Consider the following 24,699-nt stretch of genomic DNA (forward strand, 5'->3'; position numbering starts at 1 on the left):
TTTTTTCTGAACTAGCCAGTGATTATTTCGGAATATTTTCTGAATAATTGAAGAATGTTTCAAATGTTTTCAGAAATCCTTTTATGCTAGCAAGCTAAGCAATAATTCTTGTTGATTAAAGACTCTTGAAAAATCCAGAATTTTTCCCCAAACAGTAAAAATGCATATGAAATGTAAATGGGTAATAGTAATATTATTTATTTATTTATTTATTTATTTATTTTTTACTTAGACAATTCCATCAGCATCCTGGCGAAGCACGACTCATTCCGTCGGCAGAAACAGGAAGTGTACCTGCTGCCCATTGTGGTGAGCGACGACGGAAATCCGCCCATGAGCAGCACCAACACGCTGAGCATCCGAGTGTGTGGCTGCAGTAAAGACGGCGTGGTTCAGTCGTGCAACGTGGAGGCCTTCGTCCTGCCCATCGGCCTCAGCATGGGGGCGCTGATCGCCATCCTCGCCTGCATCATCTTACTGCTCGGTAGCGGCTTCTAAAATTCCTGGATTATGTGGAATGATGTACTGATTTAAATTATAGAAGTTTTCTTTTAAAAGCATTAACATGACAGTAAAATAATAAAGGGGAGCTAGTTAGCAGCTACGTCAATAATGTTCAATTATCTGTATCGGTAATGTCCATTCAGTTCTTTTTGATAAACAGGGTAGAACATTAGGGAAATATTTATCTACAATAACTGTGTTTGCAGCTAAAATGTAGAGAACCATAAAAGGTTTGTTGTGTAAAAGTGTCCTTAATTACAAGCACCATGAAAACATAACAGGCTAACGTAAACTGCCTAGCGGCCATCAGAGTTCGTCTTGGGATAAAAAAATAAATAGTCATTTATTTATTTAATATTTATTAATTCCATGCCTGAAGTATTCAGTAAATTCAGTAAATATTGTATCTCAGTAATGAGTTTAATTCATTAATTACAATCTGGTTTGTTAATTGTTCCAGTGATCGTGGTTCTGTTCGTGACTCTACGGCGGCACAAGAGCGAACCTCTGATCATCAAAGACGAGGAAGACGTTCGCGAGAACATCATCACGTATGATGACGAGGGCGGCGGTGAGGAGGACACGGAGGCGTTCGACATCGCCACGCTGCAGAACCCCGACGGCATCAACGGCTTCCTGCCTCGCAAAGACATCAAACCCGAGCTGAGCTACAGCGTCCGCGCCGGACTCAGACCCGCCGCCAACGGCGTCGACATCGACGAGTTCATTAACGTCCGGCTCCACGAAGCCGATAACGATCCCACGGCACCGCCGTATGACTCCATCCAGATCTACGGCTATGAAGGGCGAGGATCCATGGCTGGGTCTTTGAGCTCGCTGGAAACTTCGTCGTCAGATTCGGACCAGAATTTCGATTATCTCAGAGAGTGGGGTCCGCGGTTTAGGAGACTCGGAGAGCTGTACTCTGTCGGCGAGAGCGACAAAGAAACTTGAGGCATTACTATTTTTTTCACCCTCATGACTTTTGCATTATGGTGCTCGCCAGATCATGATTAAAACACATCTGTTTCAAAATGGCGGGAAACTTTCTTGTTTTGTTTTTGAAAACTGTTAGAGACAAGCATACTAGGGTCGGTCATCCACATCCCGGTGTGTAACGGGGCTGAACTTCACCACCACAGTGTCTGTCGTAGGAGGTCACTGATTCTTGTGGAGTCTTTTAGATTAATGTTTTTGGCTCGTCGTTTGTTCGCAGTGACCACCGGAGGACCGACGAAGGTCACCTCGAGTGAAAGGACAATGTTTCAGAGATGTGGATGAACTTCCGAGGCCTCTGAACTTCCGAGGCCTCTCCTTAACGTCATCCGGCCAATCAGAGGAAGAAGGAACCTTACAAAATCGACTAAAAAGCAATATATGGTCTACTATGTTGAATGTATGTGTGTATGTTTAAAGGTGAGATAAGTGTACAATATTGGCTTTAATAGATATTAGTTGAGATAGCATTTGATACCGAGTGGCCGGATTTCCTGAAAAGCCTCGTGGCTTGCTTTATACACCCCGTTTGTATTCGCGCTCTTAGTGTGTTTCACACTCGAACATTAGTAGCCTATAACAGACTGAAGACAAGAAGAGAAATGTAGAAACAACGAGGCCTTCTTTTTACAGAAGCAAACATTAAATACAGTTGTATTTAAACATTTTTTGGAAACATCGACCGTGTTTACTTCATTAGCGTAGTATGATTTATAAATACAGTATATGAATATTCATTGTCTGTTTTGTGCTGCGGGTATAAAATTATGGTGTCATTTCAGTTACTCTTTTTCTGCTTCGCTTCGATCGTCACCATTTTTTATTTATTTATTTATTTTGTAAACACTGATATCAGTTCTGCAGTCCATCCTGTTTACACCTGGTCACTTCATGCTTCTCTCTTTGAGGATCAGCGTCATATATCTACATCTCAGCATATCCGTAGATCTATAAAGATGCGGCCGTAAAAAAGCGGGAGGTTAATTAATTCGAAGTCATATAAACGGATCTGTGCACGAACGACGTATCGGTGTATCGTTGCGTAACTGAAACTTGAACAGTGTATCGTAAATGACACCGCTTTCGGTATAACGGGTCACAGTTCAAACCCTTACCGATGCAATGCTTCCTAACAGAAAACCCCTCACAAGATACTGCATAAAATCATTATGTCATGGCTGAAATCCCCTCTCAGAATAACGTCATGACTGAAACCTTTGCTCGAGATTTTAAGTCGTGGTTGAATTCCCTTCCTGTGCATTATGTCCTAACAGAAACCTGTGCCATAGTACTGTATTAAATCAGAACTGAGAGCCCACAACACATTAAGTCCTGACTGAACCCCCTTCTTAAATATGATGTTATAACTGATGCTCCACCCAGTCCATTATATCATAACTTTGTTGGAACACTGTTGGCGCAAGTGATTAAGGCGCTGGGTTGTTGTTCGGAGGATCAGGGTTCAAGCCTCAGCACCGCCAATCTGCCACTGCAAAATGCGTTATAATATCCTTTTATATACATTTATATATCTCCAAATTATCCAGAACCGAAACCTTTCCTGATACGTCACTACCGACACCTTGTCCTGTACGTTAGAACAGAACCGAAACCCTCCTTACACATCACGTCAGAACCGAAACCTTTCCTGATACGTCACTACCGACACCTCGTCCTGTACGTTAGAACAGAACCGAAACCCTCCTTACACATCACGTCAGAACCGAAACCTTTCCTGATACGTCACTACCGACACCTCGTCCTGTACGTTAGAACAGAACTGAAACCCTCCTTACACATCACGTCAGAACTGAAAACTCTTCCCGATCCTTCACATCATGACACACACCTTTTCTGATGTACTGTATTAGATCAGAGCTGATGTTCTCTCACTTGACCTTGATCAGTTCCACCATCCTTTAGAATCCTTAGTGACATATTAGCTCATGTCCGTAATCGTTCTGGATACGAGCAAGATCGTTTCAGAATGTCTTTCTACTTACTACCTGCCATGTGTTACACTAATAAGAGATACTGTAGCTCCACGACAGCTGACTCTGGTACACGAGAACGTCAGTCACGGGATAGAGGACGAGCTCAGTGTTGGCAGCGTGTCAAACGTCAGCGTGTCAATCCGGTTAGAAAACGCATGAACGGATCAGGTGTAAACGGCGTCAGTGACGCTGACGGTGAGTCCACGGAGAACAGATACCGTGTGTTTATATGAATCTACTATATACGGAGTACCAGTGATCATTCCAAGCACAACTCCCCCCCCCCCCCTCCCCCCAGACTGTTTAGCGGATCTGTGTATAACCCGCCCGTCACGTAGAAACCCATCGATCATAAACCGCAGACGTGTGTGTAAAGTTCCACACTGTAAGATAGAAGAGAAAAAGGAGAAGAAAAAAAAAGCAGACATGTACATAGTCACTGCAGACATTCTTCAGCTTTCTTTCAGGACGTTTTGTTTCTGCACGTTAGCTCTTGCACACGGAGATCATCTGAACGGCGCTACGGCTGCCCGGGTTCCTCGCTCCGTCTCTACCCGTCCTCCGTACGACGGTTTTCGGTCGAAAACAGACGATAGACTTACATGCAGATCATATTTTCTACTGTGCTTTAACGCTTATATACTTGTATGTTGAATTATTTACTCTGCGTATTGTAATCTAAGATACCCATGTATTGTTTCCTACTTTGTGAAATATATTTTTATAAATATTCATGTGGTGGGACATTTATTATATTAACACACTGTGTCACAAATATCTATAGAATTCTATTCAAATTATTTACCGATTATTAAATAAATATACAAATGAACAAATAATGCTTATTATATTACATTTATATATATATATATATATATATATATATATATATATATATATATATATATATATATATATATATATATATATATAATTTATGTTTTGTTCCATGTTTTATTGCATGTTCCTTTTTATTTTTAAGATAATTACTAAACATATACTATGATTTATTTTATAATAATAATAATAATAATAATAATAATAATAATAATAATAATAATTAACAGCACATATCTCCTCCCTGCTATAACTAAGAAGCAATATTTTTGGTTAGCTGCAACATGAAGAGGCGTGGCCTCAATAACAACCAATAGAAATACAAAACAGTGGTCATGTGACTATCTGGCAGCCAGTTTGGTTCTCCTCACAGCAAGCGTGCACGTGTGCCATAGTGAACCTGGATGTTTTAGAGCCTGTTCCAGTCGCTCATCAAGATCAACATCTGAGACGTGTTTGATGGTAAGTGAAGACACATCATGAACAATGTTATATCAGAAATACGTGTGTGTGTGTGTGTGTGTGTGTGTGTGTGTGTGTGTGTGTGTGTGTGTTTGAGAGAATGAGACGATAAGTGGATGAGACGACGAGAGGATGAGTGGATGAGACGACGAGAGGATGTGACAATGACAAGAGGGGATGAGATGATGAGTGGATGAGACGACGAGAGGATGAGACAATGAGTGGATGAGACGACGAGAGGATGAGACGATGAGTGGATGAGACGACGAAAGGATGAGACGATGAGTGGATGAGACGACGAAAGGATGAGACGATGAGTGGATGAGACGACGAAAGGATGAGACAATGAGTGGATGAGACGGCAAAAGTATGAGACAATGAGTGGATGAGATGATGAGAGGATGAGATGATGAGGGGATGAGATGATGAGGGGATGAGAGGATGAGATGATGAGAGGATGAGATGATGAGAGGATGAGATGATGAGGGGATGAGATGATGAGAGGATGAGATGATGAGAGGATGAGATGATGAGAGGATGAGACGATGAGTGGATGAGACGACGAAAGGATGAGACGATGAGTGGATGAGACGACGAAAGGATGAGACGATGAGTGGATGAGACGGCAAAAGTATGAGACAATGAGTGGATGAGACGACGAGAGGATGAGACGATGAGTGGATGAGACGACGAGAGGATGAGACGACGAGAGGATGAGTGGATGAGACGACGAGAGGATGAGACGATGAGTGGATGAGACGACGAGAGGATGAGACGATGAGTGGATGAGACGACGAGAGGATGAGACGATGAGTGGATGAGACAGCGAGAGTATGAGACGATGAGTGGATGAGACGACGAGAGGATGAGTGGATGAGACGACGAGAGGATGAGACGATGAGTGGATGAGACGACGAGAGGATGAGACGATGAGTGGATGAGACGACGAGAGGATGAGACGATGAGTGGATGAGACGATGAAAGGATGAGAGGACAAGATGATGAAAGGATCAGTGGGTAAGAGGATGAGAGGACGTGATGATGAGAGGATGAGATGAAGAGATGAAGAGAGAACAAGATGATGAGAGGATGAGTGGGAAAGAGGATGAGCGGACGAGACGACTACATGAAGAGATGATGAGATGATGAAAGGATGAGATGACGACTTTACAGTACAGTGTTGCCTCCAAAACACCTAAAAATTGAAAATATTTAGACAATAATAATAATAATAATAATAATAATAATAATAATAATAATAATAATAATAATAATAACAATAATAACAATAATAACAACAATAATAACAACAATAATTGTTATTATTGTTGTTATTATTGTTGTTATTATTGTTATTATTAATACCATAGAGGAATTTGAGTCAGAAATGCAGAATAAAAACATTTATTTTATCCTGAAGAATAGAACAGGAGAATTTGCTCCTTTGCCTTTTTCTTACCCAATATTTCACTTTATTCGTCCTTTTACAAGCACATTTCAACATTTTTTTATGACGCAGCATCAGAGAAAGGAATGATATCCATTTTTCTTTCAAAATTACAGCCTTCAGACTCCACAAAGACACGTTATCCTCCTAGCTTCGACAATAAAGGAGCAAACTTCAGAAACGTGGAAATTCGATTCTTCACCAAACCGCGGAGCTGAAATAATAAATTCAAGACGTCGACGGTGTGCTGAAGACGGGGGGGGGGGGGGGGGGAGCCTCGGAAATCGGATACACGTCTGTTCACGGCAACAAAATGACACCTATTTCGGCTGAAATAATTCAGTGTTGTGTTAAATCTCTTTAAATGTTCCAGTAGATCCGATTTCCCTACTTTATTCTCTCTCTCTCTCTCTCTCTCTCTCTCTCTCTCTCTCTCTCTCTCTCTCTCTCTCTCTCTCCTCTTTCTGATCCCTCACAATCTAATCTCTAATTTAGAATCTAATCTCTTTATGACTACATGCTTTATCCGCTTTATCTACGTGTCGCAGTATGATCTCATATCACTGTATCAGAAAATCTCTCCAGAGGAAGGAAAAAGTCTGAAATGTTGTTTATTTTCCTTTGTGTGTGTGTGTGTGTGTGTGTGTGTGTGTGTGTGTGTGTGTGTGTGTGTGTGTGTGTGTGTGTGTGTGTGTGATCGTCTCTCCATCATAACACTCCCAAACAAAACAGAAGCGTAAGAACAGCCCAATTCCCTCCTTCCCTGCACCCTAACTAAATATCTACAAAGAAAGAGGAGAAAGAAAGAAGGAAAGAAAGAAAGAAAGAAAGAAAGAAAGAAAGAAAGAAGGAGTGATTTAATCTTCTCTCAGCCTCTGAATCACTTTGTTCATTAATCTGAGCAAAAGATTAGAATTCCTGCTCGTTCTTATCTGCCATCTGTCTTTTCATGAATAACAAAAGTTCTTGATCTTGTCGATTATTGACACAGAGTGAATTTATATAGCTACTTATTCCCACACACACACACACACACACACACACACACACACACACACACACACGTTTATAATTTCTCATTTAGATGATGGACCAGAACACTTTGTAATGAGAAATGCAATTTATTTGATTTTTAAAGCATAAAAATGTGGAAAAAACTCCAGACAACATGGCGGTCATGTAAACACCCAAACTACGTTTCCCATCAGCCCCATTAGCCCCATCAGCCCCATTAGTTCCATCAGCCCCATCAGCCCCAGCTCGTCACATGACCCGATGAATCACACTCACACCTGATTTATTTGACTCCAAATGATTCATCTGAACCCTGACAAAAGCACTAGAGCTATTTTTGGCTTTATTTCTAAATTAAACTGCAGCTACGACCGAGTTTCATTCAAAACTTTATGTAACTGATTAAAATCATAGAATAAATATTTATTTTCATTTTTTTAATTATTATTATTATTATTATTATTATTATTATTATTATTATTATTATTATTATTATTATCAGTTTTATGTTTTACCACAATATCACATTTTGTGTTTTATTTAAGGACGAAATACGAAATACTTTAAACTTAAAGTTTAAACTTTATACTCTTACAGAAACTTTATTTCTCTTACAGAAAGAAATGAATAAAAAAAACCTGATAATATTAAGTAGTCTGGCAACAAACAAACAAACAAACAAACAAATTAATAAATAAATAAATAAGCTAAGAACAAAAAAACTGCATCTGTAGAATCAAATTAATGAAATAAATGCAGTCAATCAATCAATCATTTAAAATTATTATTGCTATTAGTATAATTAAATAAATGAATAAATATTAAAAAAGAAAGAAAGAAAGAAAGATTTTAAAAAGAAAATGTTTAAGATTTTATTAAAAAAGAAATTATTTATCTTAACAATATAATTTTAATATTATTATTATTACAGATTTTTTAATTGAATTCATTCATCAGTATTAAATATATCATCAATTATGCATCGATTATCAGCAAGTTTTTATATTAAGTTTTATTTCATTTTAACACACACACACACACACACACACACACACACACACACACACACACACACACACACACACTCGCACTCACACACACTCGCACTCACACACACACACACACACTCACACACACACTCACACACTCACACACACACACACACACACACACACACACACACACACACACACTCACACACACACACACGCACACTCGCACTCACACACATACACACATACACACACACACACTCGCACACACACACTCACACACACACATAAACACACTCACATAAACACACTCACACACACACACACACACACACACACACACTCACACTCACACTCACACACACACAAACACACACTCACACACACACACACACACGCACACTCGCACTCACACACATACACACATACACACACACACACATAAACACACTCACATAAACACACTCACACACACACACACACACACACACACTCACACACTCACATAAACACACACTCACACACACACACACACACACACACACACGCACACTCGCACTCACACACATACACACATACACACACACACACTCGCACACACACACATAAACACACTCACATAAACACACTCACACACACACACACACACACACACTCACACACTCACATAAACACACTCTCACACACACACACACACACACACACACACACACACACACACACACACACACACACACACACACACACACACACTCACACACACTCACACACACACACACACACACACACACACCACATTACTGATTATTGTTTCGTGTTCTGACGATGCAGCAGGATGGAGATTATAAAACAAAATAGAATTGTAGTGTCATTAAAGCTGTATGAAGACCTGGAGCAGAAAAGCTGCACATCCTGGAGTCTGGAACATTAATGTCATTTTAAAGTAGAATAAGGCATAAAGTTCTCTCCACAGAACAGTGATGCATCTCTTGTTAAATGTTAATGTAAAAGAAGATCGAAGGGCAGCTGCTAAATGATTAAAAGCTCGTTTCATTCCAGAAAGGAAGAAACAAAGGAAACAGTGCAGTAAAAGGTTCCATTGTGCAGAATAAGAAAGCCGAGCTGTAATATAAAGCAGGATTCTTTTTTCTGACAATGTTTTTTGTCTAAAGGGAAATAAGTCGTTTTTTTTTTTATTTCATGCACATTTCTGACATTGAAGAACCCGAGACGACACGGAGAACGACGACGGTCTCAGCACCTGTTCTCACATTATAAATGCATTATAAAACCGCTCATAAATACAACTTTTTATAACTTTTTATTACTTCACAGTTACAGAAAGGAAAGACAGATTAGACAGAATCGTCTTCATGCTCATTCACATCAACATCTGATCCCATTGCACACGTTTTACACGTGATTCTGTCAGCACTCACATGTTTTTGCTTTATTTGTAAAGCACCTGGACGTTGTCTCATGTCTCATAGCATCTTTGCATAAGGACATCAGACAAATAGTACAAAAAGTTTAAGATTAATATTCGACTTGTTTTTAAATGTGTTTGTATTTATCTCTAATGAACAAGTCTGAGGTGACTGTGTTGAGTAAAAACTCCCTTAGATGGAAGAGGAAGAAACCTTGAGAGGAACCAGACTCAAGTGAACCCCATCCTCATGTGGGTGACACAGGAGGGTGTGATTATAAACTGTTATAAACACCAGAGAGTGTTATTATGCATAATGTCCTTTCTACAGTCAGATACAGTCTGATAATTGTGTATTGATGAGGAGGTCGTCGTCCTCAGAGGCCACATGGAGTTCGTATCTTCTCTCTGAAGGTCTGAAATCTTCATGAAGCAGAACACAACTGGAGCTGGAACATCTCTAGATGCCTCTTGGCTTCTCTGTTATATCTTCTCTATGCTCTGTTATAGAGTTTAAGAGGTTAAATCTCAGATTCAACCTATGGATGGGTTTCTGGTTGAGGTTAATAACAAAAATCATTTATGGGGGCTCCTCTAACCCCCCAAAGCCTCTAACCCACCTAAATAACCAGCACATTACATCAGGTGTTGTATCTGATCTAGACCGGTGAGCAGAGACAAAGCTGGACTCGGACTGTATTGGACTTGATGTGTGCAGTGTGTTAAGGATATAAAAGTGCAGTACGGTTTCAGTGTCCTGCTTTTTACACCGTCGCTCTACTTAGGCTGAATGCTGCAAGAGCTCAGTATGAGATACTAACTCAGTATGAGATACTAACTCAGTATGAGATACTAACTTCCACCTTATTTTTGATAGAGTTTTATCACAGTCATTCTAAAGAGCATCAATAAAAAGTAATAATAATAATAATAATAATAATAATAATAATAATAATAATAATAATAATAATAATAATAATAATAATAATTTAACTCCAATTGTGTCTGAAGTTGAATTTGTAATTTTTGGACTCCTTCAGGACAGAGAAGTTGGACTTGATGTGTGCAGTGTGTTAAGGACATAAAAGTGCAGTATGGTTTCAGTGTCCTGCTTTTTACACCATCGCTCTACTTAGGCTGAATGCTGCAAGATCTCAGTATAAGATACTAACTCAGTATGAGATACTAACTCAGTATGAGATACTAACTCAGTGTGAGATACTAACTCAGTATGGGATACTAACTCAGTATGAGATACTAACTAAGTATGAGATACTAACTCAGTATGAGATACTAACTCAGTATGGGATACTAACTCAGTATGAGATACTAACTAAGTATGAGATACTAACTCAGTATGAGATACTAACTCAGTATGAGATACTAACTCAGTATGGGATACTAACTTCCACCTTATTTTTGATAGAGTTTTATCACAGTCATTCTAAAGAGCATCAATAAAAAAAGTAATAATAATAATAATAATAATAATAATAATAATAATAATAATAATAATAATAATTTACCTCCAATTGTGTCTGAAGTTGAATTTGTAGTTTTTGGACTCCCTCAGGACAGAGAAGTTTATGCCTTAAGGTTTCTCTTTAAGCCGAGAGGCCGGTGAAGGTACGTCTACAGGTTTATATCTGCTGTAACATCCATAAGAACCGGAAATAACCCGTTTCATGTGACATTAAATATAGCCATGAACAGAGACGACGTACATCACATCAAAATCTGTACTTGGCAAATTGCTCTGGTCAAGTCAAGGAGGAGTAAAATTGTGTTTTATTACTGGGGCCAGTTCTTTTTTATGATGTCTACAAATACATATTTAAAAACACATGTGACTAAAGAGGAAAATATTAAAAGTTGATGTAATGGGAGTGAGTTATTTTCAGGATAATGAAACCCGGTGTGTTTGTGGCCGACTGCCCTGAGCAACGCATTTCAAATGTCACAAACAAACACACTGGGGCTTTTCATTTGCAGAGTTACAGAAGATAGAGGATAGAAAAATAAAAAAATAAAAAAAAAAAGGAGTGGGGGGGTGAGCGAGGAAGCAGTATGTAAAAAATAACAGCATTATGTATAAGTAATGTATTTACAATCATGCAGAAGTAGGCTCATGATTAAATATTTATTAGTGCACCATATGGGAAGAGAAGATGGGGAATAGAGCGAGAGACGGGGAAGATTCCAGATAGATCACTTCTTTATTGGTTTAGGTATAGAGAGATGGAGAACAGTGCAGCAATCCAATAACAAATAATCAGCTGCAACTTTTAACTTCTTCATTCCAGTTCTGTCCTTTTCCCAGAAGATGATTATGAGCAGAACATGAGCCAGGAAAGGAGGAGAACACGATTGTTTAGAGCTGTGGGTTCTAAGGACAGAAAAAAAAATGGATATATTTCCATGTTGCATATTTCTTTATATAACTTAAATTGTATTCCTCCTGGGGGTAAGAACACAGCCATGTCCTTCAGGGTAACCTTGTGTTTCCATAAGAGGCATGGAAACTATATGTAATATGTGAAGGAACTGGAAGGTTTTCAGGATAAAATTAGATCATGATGAATCTAAGTATGTCGAAATGTTGAATTTGCTTAAACCATATTTAGAAGGCATGAGGAAAATGAGATAATGTCATTGCTGTAAATTGTCATAACAGAAACCCCTGCAAACACATAACATCATCACAAAAACACCTCACAATGCATGACATCATCACAAAAACACCTCCCAATGCATGACATCATCACAGAAACACCTTTCAATGTATTACATCATCACAGAAACACCTCCCAATGCATGACATCATCACAAAAACACCTCCCAATGCATGACATCATCACAAAAACACCTCCCAATGCATGACATCATCACAGAAACACCTCCCACTGCATGACATCATCACAAAAACACCTCCCACTGCATGACATAATCACAGAAACACCTCCCAATGCATGACATAATCACAAAACACCTCCCACTGCATGACATCATCACAAAAACACCTCCCAATGCATGACATCATCACAGAAACACCTCCCACTGCATGACATCATCACAAAAACACCTCCCACTGCATGACATCATCACAGAAACACCTCCCAATGCATGACATCATCACAAAAACACCTCCCAATGCATGACATCATCACAAAAACACCTCCCAATGCATGACATCATCACAGAAACACCTCCCACTGCATGACATCATCACAAAAACACCTCCCACTGCATGACATAATCACAGAAACACCTCCCAATGCATGACATAATCACAAAACACCTCCCACTGCATGACATCATCACAAAAACACCTCCCAATGCATGACATCATCACAGAAACACCTCCCACTGCATGACGTCATCACAAAAACACCTCCCACTGCATGACATCATCACAGAAACACCTCCCAATGCATGACATCATCACAAAAACACCTCCCAATGCATCACATCATCACAAAAACACCTCCCAATGCATGACATCATAGAAACATCTTCCAATGCATGACATCATCACTGAAACACGTCACAATGCATGACATCATCACAGAAACACCTTCCAATGCATGACATCATCACTGTATTGTAACATGTAAAAATGTGTCTATAACAAAAAAATCCTCCCAATGGTTTAGAAACTTGTAATATTTTCTGAAAAATTATAAGCTTATCCCCAAAAAGCCTAGTACATAAAACATGCCATGACACACATGCTATTACAAGCACACAGCATACATTAGCATTTCCTGTCATCTTTGAAGATATGAACCAGGATCGCAGCTGTCATATAAATCATCAGTGTACTCTGTTGCACTCTGTTGCACAGTGAGGATGCTGGATGCTAACGTTTAGGTATTGACTATAAACCTATGCTCATTTGATTTCATGCTAGCTTCGATACAAAGCACTTTCTGGTCAACGTTCTAACACTTCATAAACGTAGCATGTTCCACTTACACAGGAAGATAAAGTAGGAAATGAAAACGACATCTGTGCTCATTAAAAGGGCATCGATAGCGGAGGTCAGTGATACAGAATGAACCATTACTCCATTACGCCATTACTCCCTCTACAGCAGACCAGCAGAGCAGATAACCTACAGACACACCATATGATGGCCTGCTCTACTTATTAATATTGTTGACATCTCGTAAGGCCGTTATAAATTAATGATCCGTTTTGTCACGTTTTGTCTCTGAACATGACGAGATATTCTTCATGTCACATATTTTCATGTTTATTAATGTTCTTTTCTCAAAGTCTAGCTCCCAAATGTACATATGGTCAACTATCCACCTGTATACATGTATGTACATGGTAACAGACCTGAGCTGTGAAGCGACTTTAAAGGCACAGACATATAAACCACATCATTTATTGTATTGGCAAAAAGTAGGTGTGAAGGAGGTGTGATCAAGGGGAGAAGGAGGTGTAAATAAGGTGTGGTCTATGTGTGAAGGTGGTATGAACGAGGTGTTTGCTAGGAGAGAAGGAGGTGTAAAGGAGGTGTGAAGAGGTTGTAAAGGAGGTGTGATGGAGGTTTAAATGAGATGTGAAGGAGGTGTGAAGGGGTGCAAGTGGGATGTAAATGAGGTGCAAAGAAGGTGTGAAGGGGTGTGAAGGAGATGTAAAGGAGGTGTAAGGGAAACACCTCCCAAGTGTAAAGGAGGTGTAAAGGAGGTGTTAGGTGTAAAGGAGGTGTTAGGGAGGTGTAAAGGATGTGTAAATGATGTTTAAATGAGGTGTAAAGGAGGTGTAAATGAGGTGTAAAGGGGGTGTACAGGAGGTGTAATGGAGGTGTAAAGGGGGTGTAAATGAGGTGTAGGGGTGTAAAGGAGGTGTAAATGAGGTGTAAATGGGGTGTAAATGAGGTGTAAATGAGGTGTAAAGGAGGTGTAAAGGGGGTGTAATGGAGGTGTAGGGGTGTAAAGGAGCTGAGGTCACAGAGAATGGCTTCACGTTCACACTGAATAGCCCCCACACTGACACAGAGTTCATGAGAATGTAGTTATAATGCATTATTATGTGAGTATTTCACTGATGTGTTAATCTCTTGTACATGTAATAAACCATTTATAAAGCCATTATGCTACAACATGATGAAGTGTGTAAAGTGGGTTATAGAAACAAACACTGATGTTATAAATGATTTTATTTCTTTGTGGTAAGAAAGAGGAATAAGTCCAAGCACAGGCTGAATTGTTATTAGTGTTTATAATTGAATATGTGCATGACATTTGACCTCCCATCCTTACTTACTCTGTACTGCTCTCATCTCTCACAGCTGCTGCATTTTAAGAAGAAAAAATACATTAATGTTGTTCATGTTTATTCTCTCTCTCTCTCTCTCTCTCTCTCTCTCTCTCTCTCTCTCTCTCTCTCTCTCTCCCCACCTACACTGTTTAACTACAAGTTAAAGCGTCAGTCAGTGGTGTCAATTTTAATGGTCTTGTTGCCCTGAATATTTTTTCTGTGCTATATAAATGTGTCTCATATTTAGCTCTGTTGTAAACATAAGCTTCCTTATTTCTGTGCTACATTTAAACATATATCCATTAGTGAAAACTTTAACCACTGATATACCTAGTATAATGTCATTACTGAAACCTCACCTAGTATAATGTCATTACTGAAACCTCACCTAGTATAATGTCATTACTGAAACCTCACCTAGTATAATGTCATTACTGAAACCTCACCTAGTATAATGTCATTACTGAAACCTCACCTAGTATAATGTCATTACTGAAACCTCACTAGGTATAATGTCATTACTGAAACCTCACCTAGGTATAATGTCATTACTGAAACCTCACCAAGTATAATGTCATTACTGAAACCTCACCTAGTATAATGTCATTACTGAAACCTCACCAAGTATAATGTCATTACTGAAACCTCACCTAGTATAATGTCATTACTGAAACCTCACTAGGTATAATGTCATTACTGAAACCTCACCTAGTATAATGTCATTACTGAAACCTCACCTAGTATAATGTCATTACTGAAACCTCACCTAGTATAATGTCATTACTGAAACCTCACTAGGTATAATGTCATTACTGAAACCTCACCTAGGTATAATGTCATTACTGAAACCTCACCAAGTATAATGTCATTACTGAAACCTCACCTAGTATAATGTCATTACTGAAACCTCACCAAGTATAATGTCATTACTGAAACCTCACCTAGTATAATGTCATTACTGAAACCTCACCTAGTATAATGTCATTACTGAAACCTCACCTAGTATAATGTCATTACTGAAACCTCACCTAGTATAATGTCATTACTGAAACCTCACCTAGTATAATGTCATTACTGAAACCTCACTAGGTATAATGTCATTACTGAAACCTCACCTAGGTATAATGTCATTACTGAAACCTCACCAAGTATAATGTCATTACTGAAACCTCACCTAGTATAATGTCATTACTGAAACCTCACCAAGTATAATGTCATTACTGAAACCTCACCTAGTATAATGTCATTACTGAAACCTCACTAGGTATAATGTCATTACTGAAACCTCACCTAGTATAATGTCATTACTGAAACCTCACCTAGTATAATGTCATTACTGAAACCTCACCTAGTATAATGTCATTACTGAAACCTCACTAGGTATAATGTCATTACTGAAACCTCACCTAGGTATAATGTCATTACTGAAACCTCACCAAGTATAATGTCATTACTGAAACCTCACCTAGTATAATGTCATTACTGAAACCTCACCAAGTATAATGTCATTACTGAAACCTCACCTAGTATAATGTCATTACTGAAACCTCACTAGGTATAATGTCATTACTGAAACCTCACCTAGTATAATGTCATTACTGAAACCTCACCAAGTATAATGTCATTACTGAAACCTCACCAAGTATAATGTCATTACTGAAACCTCACCTAGTATAATGTCATTACTGAAACCTCACCTAGTATAATGTCATTACTGAAACCTCACCAAGTATAAATTCATTACTGAAACCTCACCTAGTAAAATGTCATTACTGAAACCTCACCAAGTATAATGTCATTACTGAAACCTCACCTAGTATAATGTCATTACTGAAACCTCACCTAGTATAATGTCATTACTGAAACCTCACCTAGTATAATGTCATTACTGAAACCTCACCTAGTATAATGTCATTACTGAAACCTCACTAGGTATAATGTCATTACTGAAACCTCACCTAGTATAATGTCATTACTGAAACCTCACCTAGTATAATGTCATTACTGAAACCTCACTAGGTATAATGTCATTACTGAAACCTCACTAGGTATAATGTCATTACTGAAACCTCACCTAGTATAATGTCATTACTGAAACCTCACCTAGTATAATGTCATTACTAAAACTTCACCTAATAAAATGTCATTGCTGAAACCTCACCTAATATAATGTCATTACTGAAACCTCACCTAGTATAATGTCATTACTGAAACCTCACCTAGTATAATGTCATTACTGAAACCTCACCTAGTATAATGTCATTACTGAAACCTCACCTAGTATAATGTCATTACTGAAACCTCACCTAGTATAATGTCATTACTGAAACCTCACGAAGTATAATGTCATTACTGAAACCTCACCAAGTATAATGTCATTACTGAAACCTGACCTAGTACAATGTCATTACTGAAACCTCACGAAGTATAATGTCATTACTGAAACCTCACAAAGTATAATGTCATTACTGAAACCTCACGGAGTATAATGTCATTACTGAAACCTCACCAAGTATAATGTCATTACTGAAACCTCACCTAGTATAATGTCATTACTGAAATCTCACCTAGTATAATGTCATTACTGAAACCTCACCAAGTATAATGTCATTACTGAAACCTCACCAAGTATAATGTCATTACTGAAACCTCACCTAGTATAATGTCATTACTGAAACCTCACCTAGTATAATGTCATTACTGAAACCTCACCAAGTATAAATTCATTACTGAAACCTCACCTAGTATAATGTCATTACTGAAACCTCACCAAGTATAATGTCATTACTGAAACCTCACCTAGTATAATGTCATTACTGAAACCTCACCTAGTATAATGTCATTACTGAAACCTCACTAGGTATAATGTCATTACTGAAACCTCACCTAGTATAATGTCATTACTGAAACCTCACCTAGTATAATGTCATTACTGAAACCTCACTAGGTATAATGTCATTACTGAAACCTCACCTAGTATAATGTCATTACTGAAACCTCACCTAGTATAATGTCATTACTAAAACTTCACCTAATAAAATGTCATTGCTGAAACCTCACCTAATATAATGTCATTACTGAAACCTCACCTAGTATAATGTCATTACTGAAACCTCACCTAGTATAATGTCATTACTGAAACCTCACCTAGTATAATGTCATTACTGAAACCTCACCTAGTATAATGTCATTACTGAAACCTCACGAAGTATAATGTCATTACTGAAACCTCACCAAGTATAATGTCATTACTGAAACCTGACCTAGTACAATGTCATTACTGAAACCTCACGAAGTATAATGTCATTACTGAAACCTCACAAAGTATAATGTCATTACTGAAACCTCACGGAGTATAATGTCATTACTGAAACCTCACCAAGTATAATGTCATTACTGAAACCTCACCTAGTATAATGTCATTACTGAAATCTCACCTAGTATAATGTCATTACTGAAACCTCACCAAGTATAAATTCATTACTGAAACCTCACAAAGTATAATGTCATTACTGAAACCTCACAGAGCATAATGTCATTACTGAAACCTCACCTAGTACAATGTCATTACACTGAAACCTCACCAAGTATAATGTCATTACTGAAACCTCACCAAGTATAATGTCATTACTGAAACCTCACCTAGTATAATGTCATTACTGAAACCTCACCTAGTATAATGTCATTACTGAAACCTCACGAAGTATAATGTCATTACTGAAACCTCACCAAGTATAATGTAATTACTGAAACCTCACCCAGTATAATGTCATCACTGAAATGCTGTCAGTGACAAACCTAAAGCCATCCTAACACATCGTTACTGAACAATAATCTATCAATAATTTATCTAATAAATGATTTAATAAATAACTGAAACTCTTCCTTGCACTGTAAGATATTAAGACAATGTGACATAGACAGGATTACAGTAATGACGTTATTAGGAGGGCTTTCGATTATAACATCTTATCTCAGACACTATGTCAAGCATGACATATATTAGGAGGAGTTAGTGATGATCTGCTGAGGTTCACGTTTTAGATGCTTTATCAGGTTACTTGGATTGTGAGAATGCTGTTATTTCTCCTTTTGGCATCTCAGCAGTTCACCAGTCATGAAATATGTCCCGATCGCCGCCACACCGCGTCATTTGTTCGATCGTATGACAGTGTGCACGGCTTAAGACACATGATATCACAAGCGCAGCATCATACTGACACCAGATAACCGTATGATCGTCTCACACTGCATCCGGGCTTCATTTCCATCTCGATGTTTTCCATCTAAATCCATTTCTTTTGAGTTTCCTCTTCTGAGTTTCTAATCTTTAGGCAAGTTGGACAGTTTCTAATCTAAGTCTGAGCGAAACAAAGCTCATAAGTAATTCGTTCTGTACGATAGAGATCAGACAGGAAAGTGTTTTAGCTTTACACTGTGTCACGTCTCCGTAGTGCTGTAAATCTTCATGCAGCCTGAAGCTTATGACGGTGTTGATCTTTTGTAATAAAGTCAAACGTGGCGATGCAGAACACCTGAGGCCGTTTATCGTGTCTTTCATATTCTTCTTTCTGAATCGTCTGCCGTGATTCGGTTTAGAGTGTGTCGCTTATTAAAGACACACAGCCGAATCGTCGACGCTTCATGATCTGAGGAAAATCGTAAGATACGTAATATAGCAGATAACTAAACACATGAGAACACAAACTAGCGCAAAAGGAATATTTAAGTATTTCCTTTCATGTTTTTTTTTTCTCAGTGACCTCAAACAGACCTCGGAAATTCCACAAAGAATAACGCAACTAATACGTGGATTTCTTTATTTAAAATTTTTCTAATCATGTTTTCTTCCTGATGAGCTTCCAAAAAAACCTTAAGAGCCAAAACCTACCATGGCTTCATTAAAAAAAGTTGAATCTAAAACACTTTAAATAACTCTTGAAAAAAGAGTTTCTTAATTATCCAACAAACTCTTGAGGAACCACATCGTAAATGAAATTGTAGCATCATTCATTCATTCATTCATTCATTCATTCACCTTCTACCGCTTTATCCGAACTTCTTGGGTCACGGGGAGCCTGTGCCTCTCAGGCGTCGTCGGGCATCGAGGCAGGATACACCCTGGACGGAGTGCCAACCCATCACAGGGCACACACACACTCATTCACACACACACACACACACACTACGGACAATTTTCCAGAGATGCCAATCAACCTACCATGCATGTCTTTGGACCGGGGGAGGAAACCGGAGTACCCAGAGGAAACCCCCGAGGCACGGGGAGAACATGCAAACTCCACACACACAAGATGGAGGCGGGAATCGAACCGCCGACCCTGGAGGTGTGAGGCGAACGTGCTAACCACTAACCACCCCCCCCCCCCCGCTGATAGGTTGGTGTGAGGTGAGGTGAGGGAGACGAATTTAAAAGTATTGAGAAAAAAATAACAAGTTAATAAACGATAAAAAATGTGACCGATAATTTGTGTAATTTGTGTGAGGCGAACGTGCTAACCACTATGCCACCGCGCCCCCCATTGTAGCATCACAAGTCATTTAATTTGTTCTGTATATATATATATATATATATATATATATATATATATATATATACACAGTGATCCCTCGTTTATCACGGTTAATGGGGACCGGAACCCCTCGCGATAGGTGAAAAGGTAGGATTGGCCCTAAGTTTGACCTTTTCACTGATGATCATCATCTTCCTCTTCCTCTTGGGCTAACTAGAGGAATCTTTCGCAAGGGCACGGCGCTTAGGAGGCATCGTAAGGGCTTTACAAAAATTTCGATCACGATACGCGAGACACAGTTGACAGCGTGAACCAGAGTGGCGAGATACAACAAGGTAAGAAGCTGGGAGAGGATGCGATGATGCGCAACCAATCAGCTCAGATCTCGCGCCGGGAACCAATCATGTGCCTCGTCTGAGTGCCCGTGGGTATGTACAAAGCCTCTGAGAGAGTTTCTCTTTGTCTGACATCCTGGGAAACCATTTTTATTTTTCGATGAATATTTTTGAAAAATCAGCGATACACCGAGGCCACGAAACTTGAACCTAATTGATTTATTTTTTTAAATATTATTTATTAATTTTATTTTTAATTGAAAAACTCTACACAGAACCTTTGAACCTTTTTATCTTTAAGGAAAATGGGCATCGGATCCTATAGCAAAGTGTTTAATATTCTATCATAAGTGTCAGTAAGACAATTGAAGCAATTTATTTTTTTTAAACAAAGAACCAAAGAACCCTTTTTTTTTTTCTAACCTTTCTCGGTAGAACCCAAACGAAACACAGTGACCTTCAAAAGACGTTTTAATCACAGAGGCATCACGACTCCATCTCTAATCTTCATCTTTATTGAAATTGAAATGGTTTTCTGTTTGTTCTCTAAATCATTCTGTCTGGCCCGCAGCACACACCAAAAGAAAACAGATTCATGTTGTAATTTCTGCGTCCAGACGGAACTGGGAATAAAACATATCACAGTTAAACCCCCAGTTGCGTTCTCCACTTGTGCTGCTCTGATTGCCAAGTTGCTGAAGAGCCTTGCATGAACCATCTGCTGCTCTATTCACGTTCCAGACTAAAAAACTTGTCTACGCCGTTTCCTTCTGTCTCCGTGTTTCTAAATAAAGCAGATTCGCCTTCTATTTTTTTCTCGTGGATTCCCTCTGGTGCAACATTTAAAAATCGATTGGGGGTAAAAAAAAATAGCTGCTGACTTACGATCGTGCGTTTTTCCGTCGAGAATTTAATAACTATATATTTTTAATGTTGCTTACTTTGTGATGAAGTCTGCAAGCTTCTCAGGGTCATGTTCCATCAGATGATAATTGGAGTTGATCAAAACGTATCGCGGCCGCGAGGCCGTGACCAAATCGCACGTAATCATCACAATCAGGATACGTTTGATACGCCGATGACGATAATTAAAGCGGTCAGGAGGAAAATCAAACAGACGGCTTCAAATCGAGAAGGACGTTGATGGTCAGCGTGGAATGTGAAATGATGGACTATAGAGAACATCACTCACTATTGATCATGGGTTCTTTCTTTTTTTTATTATTTATTTTTAGTTTTTATGAGAGTGTACAGGTACGCTTTTGTACCTCAAAGTACGACTAATATAAAAGTGGCTTCTTGGATAAAAGCATTCTTGAAAGCTTTATTTAGGATTCATCATATAATGAAAGGCCTGTTAGAAGCCCTGCTCCACTGGGAAACTACTCTCACAGCCAAACAGTCTTTTTGTAGGGTTCTACATGAGATCTTTCAGTGTTCCCCAGACTGACAATCGCGAGTCTCCTGAATATCCAATGAAACCTTAAACAACCCTTTTTTTTTCTTCTAAAAGTGTGCAATAAAATAATCCAACATATCGCTCATTATTTCCGGTTTAATACAGAACCAGTCCAGAGTTAGAGCTAGAAGATTAACTCTCGTTTAAAGTAAAGGTTCTTAAATAGTTCTTTGTCAAGCTGTATGGTTCTAACAAGAACTTGTAACATCTATGCAACCTTTCCATCGCACATTTAGGATCTTTGTGGTGGAAAAATGTTCCTTAAAGTATAAAAATATTCATTATGGCCCTAAAAAAGGGACTAAGTAAAAATAACCATTTACTGAAAGGAACTAAAAATAGTTCTTCTACAGCAGTGACACAAAAACCTCCTCTTAGTTAAAGGTTCTTGAGTTCTACTTAGTCCGAGGCTCTACTCGGAACCCTTTATAATAATAGAACACTCTGGTGTACGGCTCTACATTTTTTTTCTTAATATCAGGAACAGGGGTTCAGAGCTCGTGCTGGTGATGGTTCAGAGTCGGTTCCACTGGTGAACCTTCTAAGAACCGGTTTGCCTTTCCACCGGTTAGAGAGCATCACAGAGCCGAGTGTGACGTCACTGTATACGTGTCACGTGTCCCAGCGACGTTAGCGCAGCAGCGACAAACACAAACACAACAACAATGGCGGATGTTACTTTACTGTTAATGCTCATGACTTTGTGAACCTACATTAACACCCAAACGCGGCGAATAAAACGTGTACGTGCGGCTCCGTGTAATCTGTATAGACGGAGGTTGTAATCGATAAAGTACATAACGTTATTTTATTGTTAACACAGAAAAAATTAGCCTTAGCATGTAGCTACCTACTATCATGTGTGCTGATAATGTATCATATCACGGTAAAGTAAAAGTATATTAAACATTAGAATACTTAAGGTACATTATCAAATGCGCTAACAGTAGCCCCGCCCACAGCCCCGCCCACAGCCCCTGACACAAGCGGTTCTTAAGTCTAGACCAGCAACGTTTTGGTGCTACTTAAGAACCACTTTTCCTGGTTCAGAGCCGGTGCTTTGGAGGTCGAAACAGAAAGAACTGGTTCTAAATTAGGCTCCGAACCTGCACTCAAACTGCCTCGGGGGAAAAGGGGCATAAGAGTCTACGTCGACATTGAAGGTGTCGTTGCTGGGTCGTTTAAGGGTTAATTAGATGTTTTGGCATCATAAATAAAAAGCCTTTCCGAGTAAAAATAAAAAGCAACCATTTTGTTGTAAGGTTCCACACAGAAACTTTCTCTAGAGACAAAAAAAAAGAGAACTTTTATGATCCAGTTTTAAACTATGTCTCTTAGCCTTAAGGAACAAAACTCGTACACGTGACCTCACAACCAAAGGTCAACATTTTTACCAGAACCTTTTTTTTTTTTTTTAATCCTTGTAGTTCTCTTCCTAGTATCTTAAAGGGTTCTTCCAGAGTGGCCAACCGAAGAACTCTTAAACCCTGCAGGTTTGGCTATCTTACAGGTGGAGAAATATGAAAGCACTTCCTGTCAGAATTCCGTATAAAGCGAAAGCACTTTACAAGTGCAGTGTGTTGAAAATCAATACCCTGACCAGAAGCTCTTCAGCACAGCACTTAGTACTGATCAAGAGCTCGGCCTCGCTTAATGATGGAGGAAACATCACATGATCAACCGCAAACCATTTCAGGATTTCATCTTCGCGGAAATCGGGTTCACTTAATGCCACCCCGATGTCTTCTCTCAATAAATACGATGATAAATAAATAAATAACCGACCACGACCGGGCTTTTATCGGCGCCTCGGAGCGTCTGCTGCGTTTAGGATCTAAATGCTAGTGAAAGATTTACACATTTCACCCTTTACTCACTTATTTATTTATTTGTTAAATGAAAGGATGGTTCCGTACGTGAGCGGAATCTTCTCCGGAGATCATGATATGTTGCAACGATCGGCCGGAATTGCGTCTCGGTGCGATTTCTTTATTAAAAATGCAGTTTTTAGTTGAGGACTTGCCGTAATCAGACTTACGAAGTAAAGAAAATGGAGCTTATTATCAGCTATGCAGCCCATTAGTGCGTCGGCGTGTGTTTTAGAGCTCTGTGAGGTCTTTACTGTTTAATGCGCTGCATCGACGTGAGGCGTCGAGGCCCTGGTGAGACGCTGGCCTCCGCTTTGATAGCATCGTTTATATTTCATGAGCAGTCTAATGCCAACGAGTGTAACACAGATCCACCTGAGCGTTATGAAGATGGACACAAGCTTGGGAAGATGTTCAGCAGGCTTTATAAATGCTCAAAGGCATTAAGGATGGGGAAAGAAGCAGAATCAGAGCCGACGAGATGGATGGACTGCCGAGGCCTGGTTTCAAAAGCGATTTAGGGGTCCAAGCACCGAATGCCGGAAATATCCTGAATTAATTCG

The 24,699-nt window shown here is 39.0% G+C and overlaps 1 protein-coding gene across 1 annotated transcript in view; it reads left to right on the top strand.

The window, feature by feature from the left end:
• Positions 1 to 4,194, top strand: part of LOC113649361 (cadherin-8-like) — a 91,814-nt gene extending 87,620 nt beyond the window's left edge. Inside the window, exons 5-6 of the mRNA XM_047818752.1 lie at positions 217 to 484; positions 965 to 4,194. Coding sequence (XP_047674708.1) covers positions 217 to 484; positions 965 to 1,458 — 762 coding nt within the window. The 3' untranslated portion in view covers positions 1,459 to 4,194. The remainder of the gene's footprint in view (positions 1 to 216; positions 485 to 964) is intronic.
• The last annotated feature ends 20,505 nt before the right edge of the window (positions 4,195 to 24,699 follow it).

Source organism: Tachysurus fulvidraco, chromosome 1 (assembly GCF_022655615.1).
Source record: "Tachysurus fulvidraco isolate hzauxx_2018 chromosome 1, HZAU_PFXX_2.0, whole genome shotgun sequence".
Classification (NCBI taxonomy): domain Eukaryota; kingdom Metazoa; phylum Chordata; class Actinopteri; order Siluriformes; family Bagridae; genus Tachysurus; species Tachysurus fulvidraco.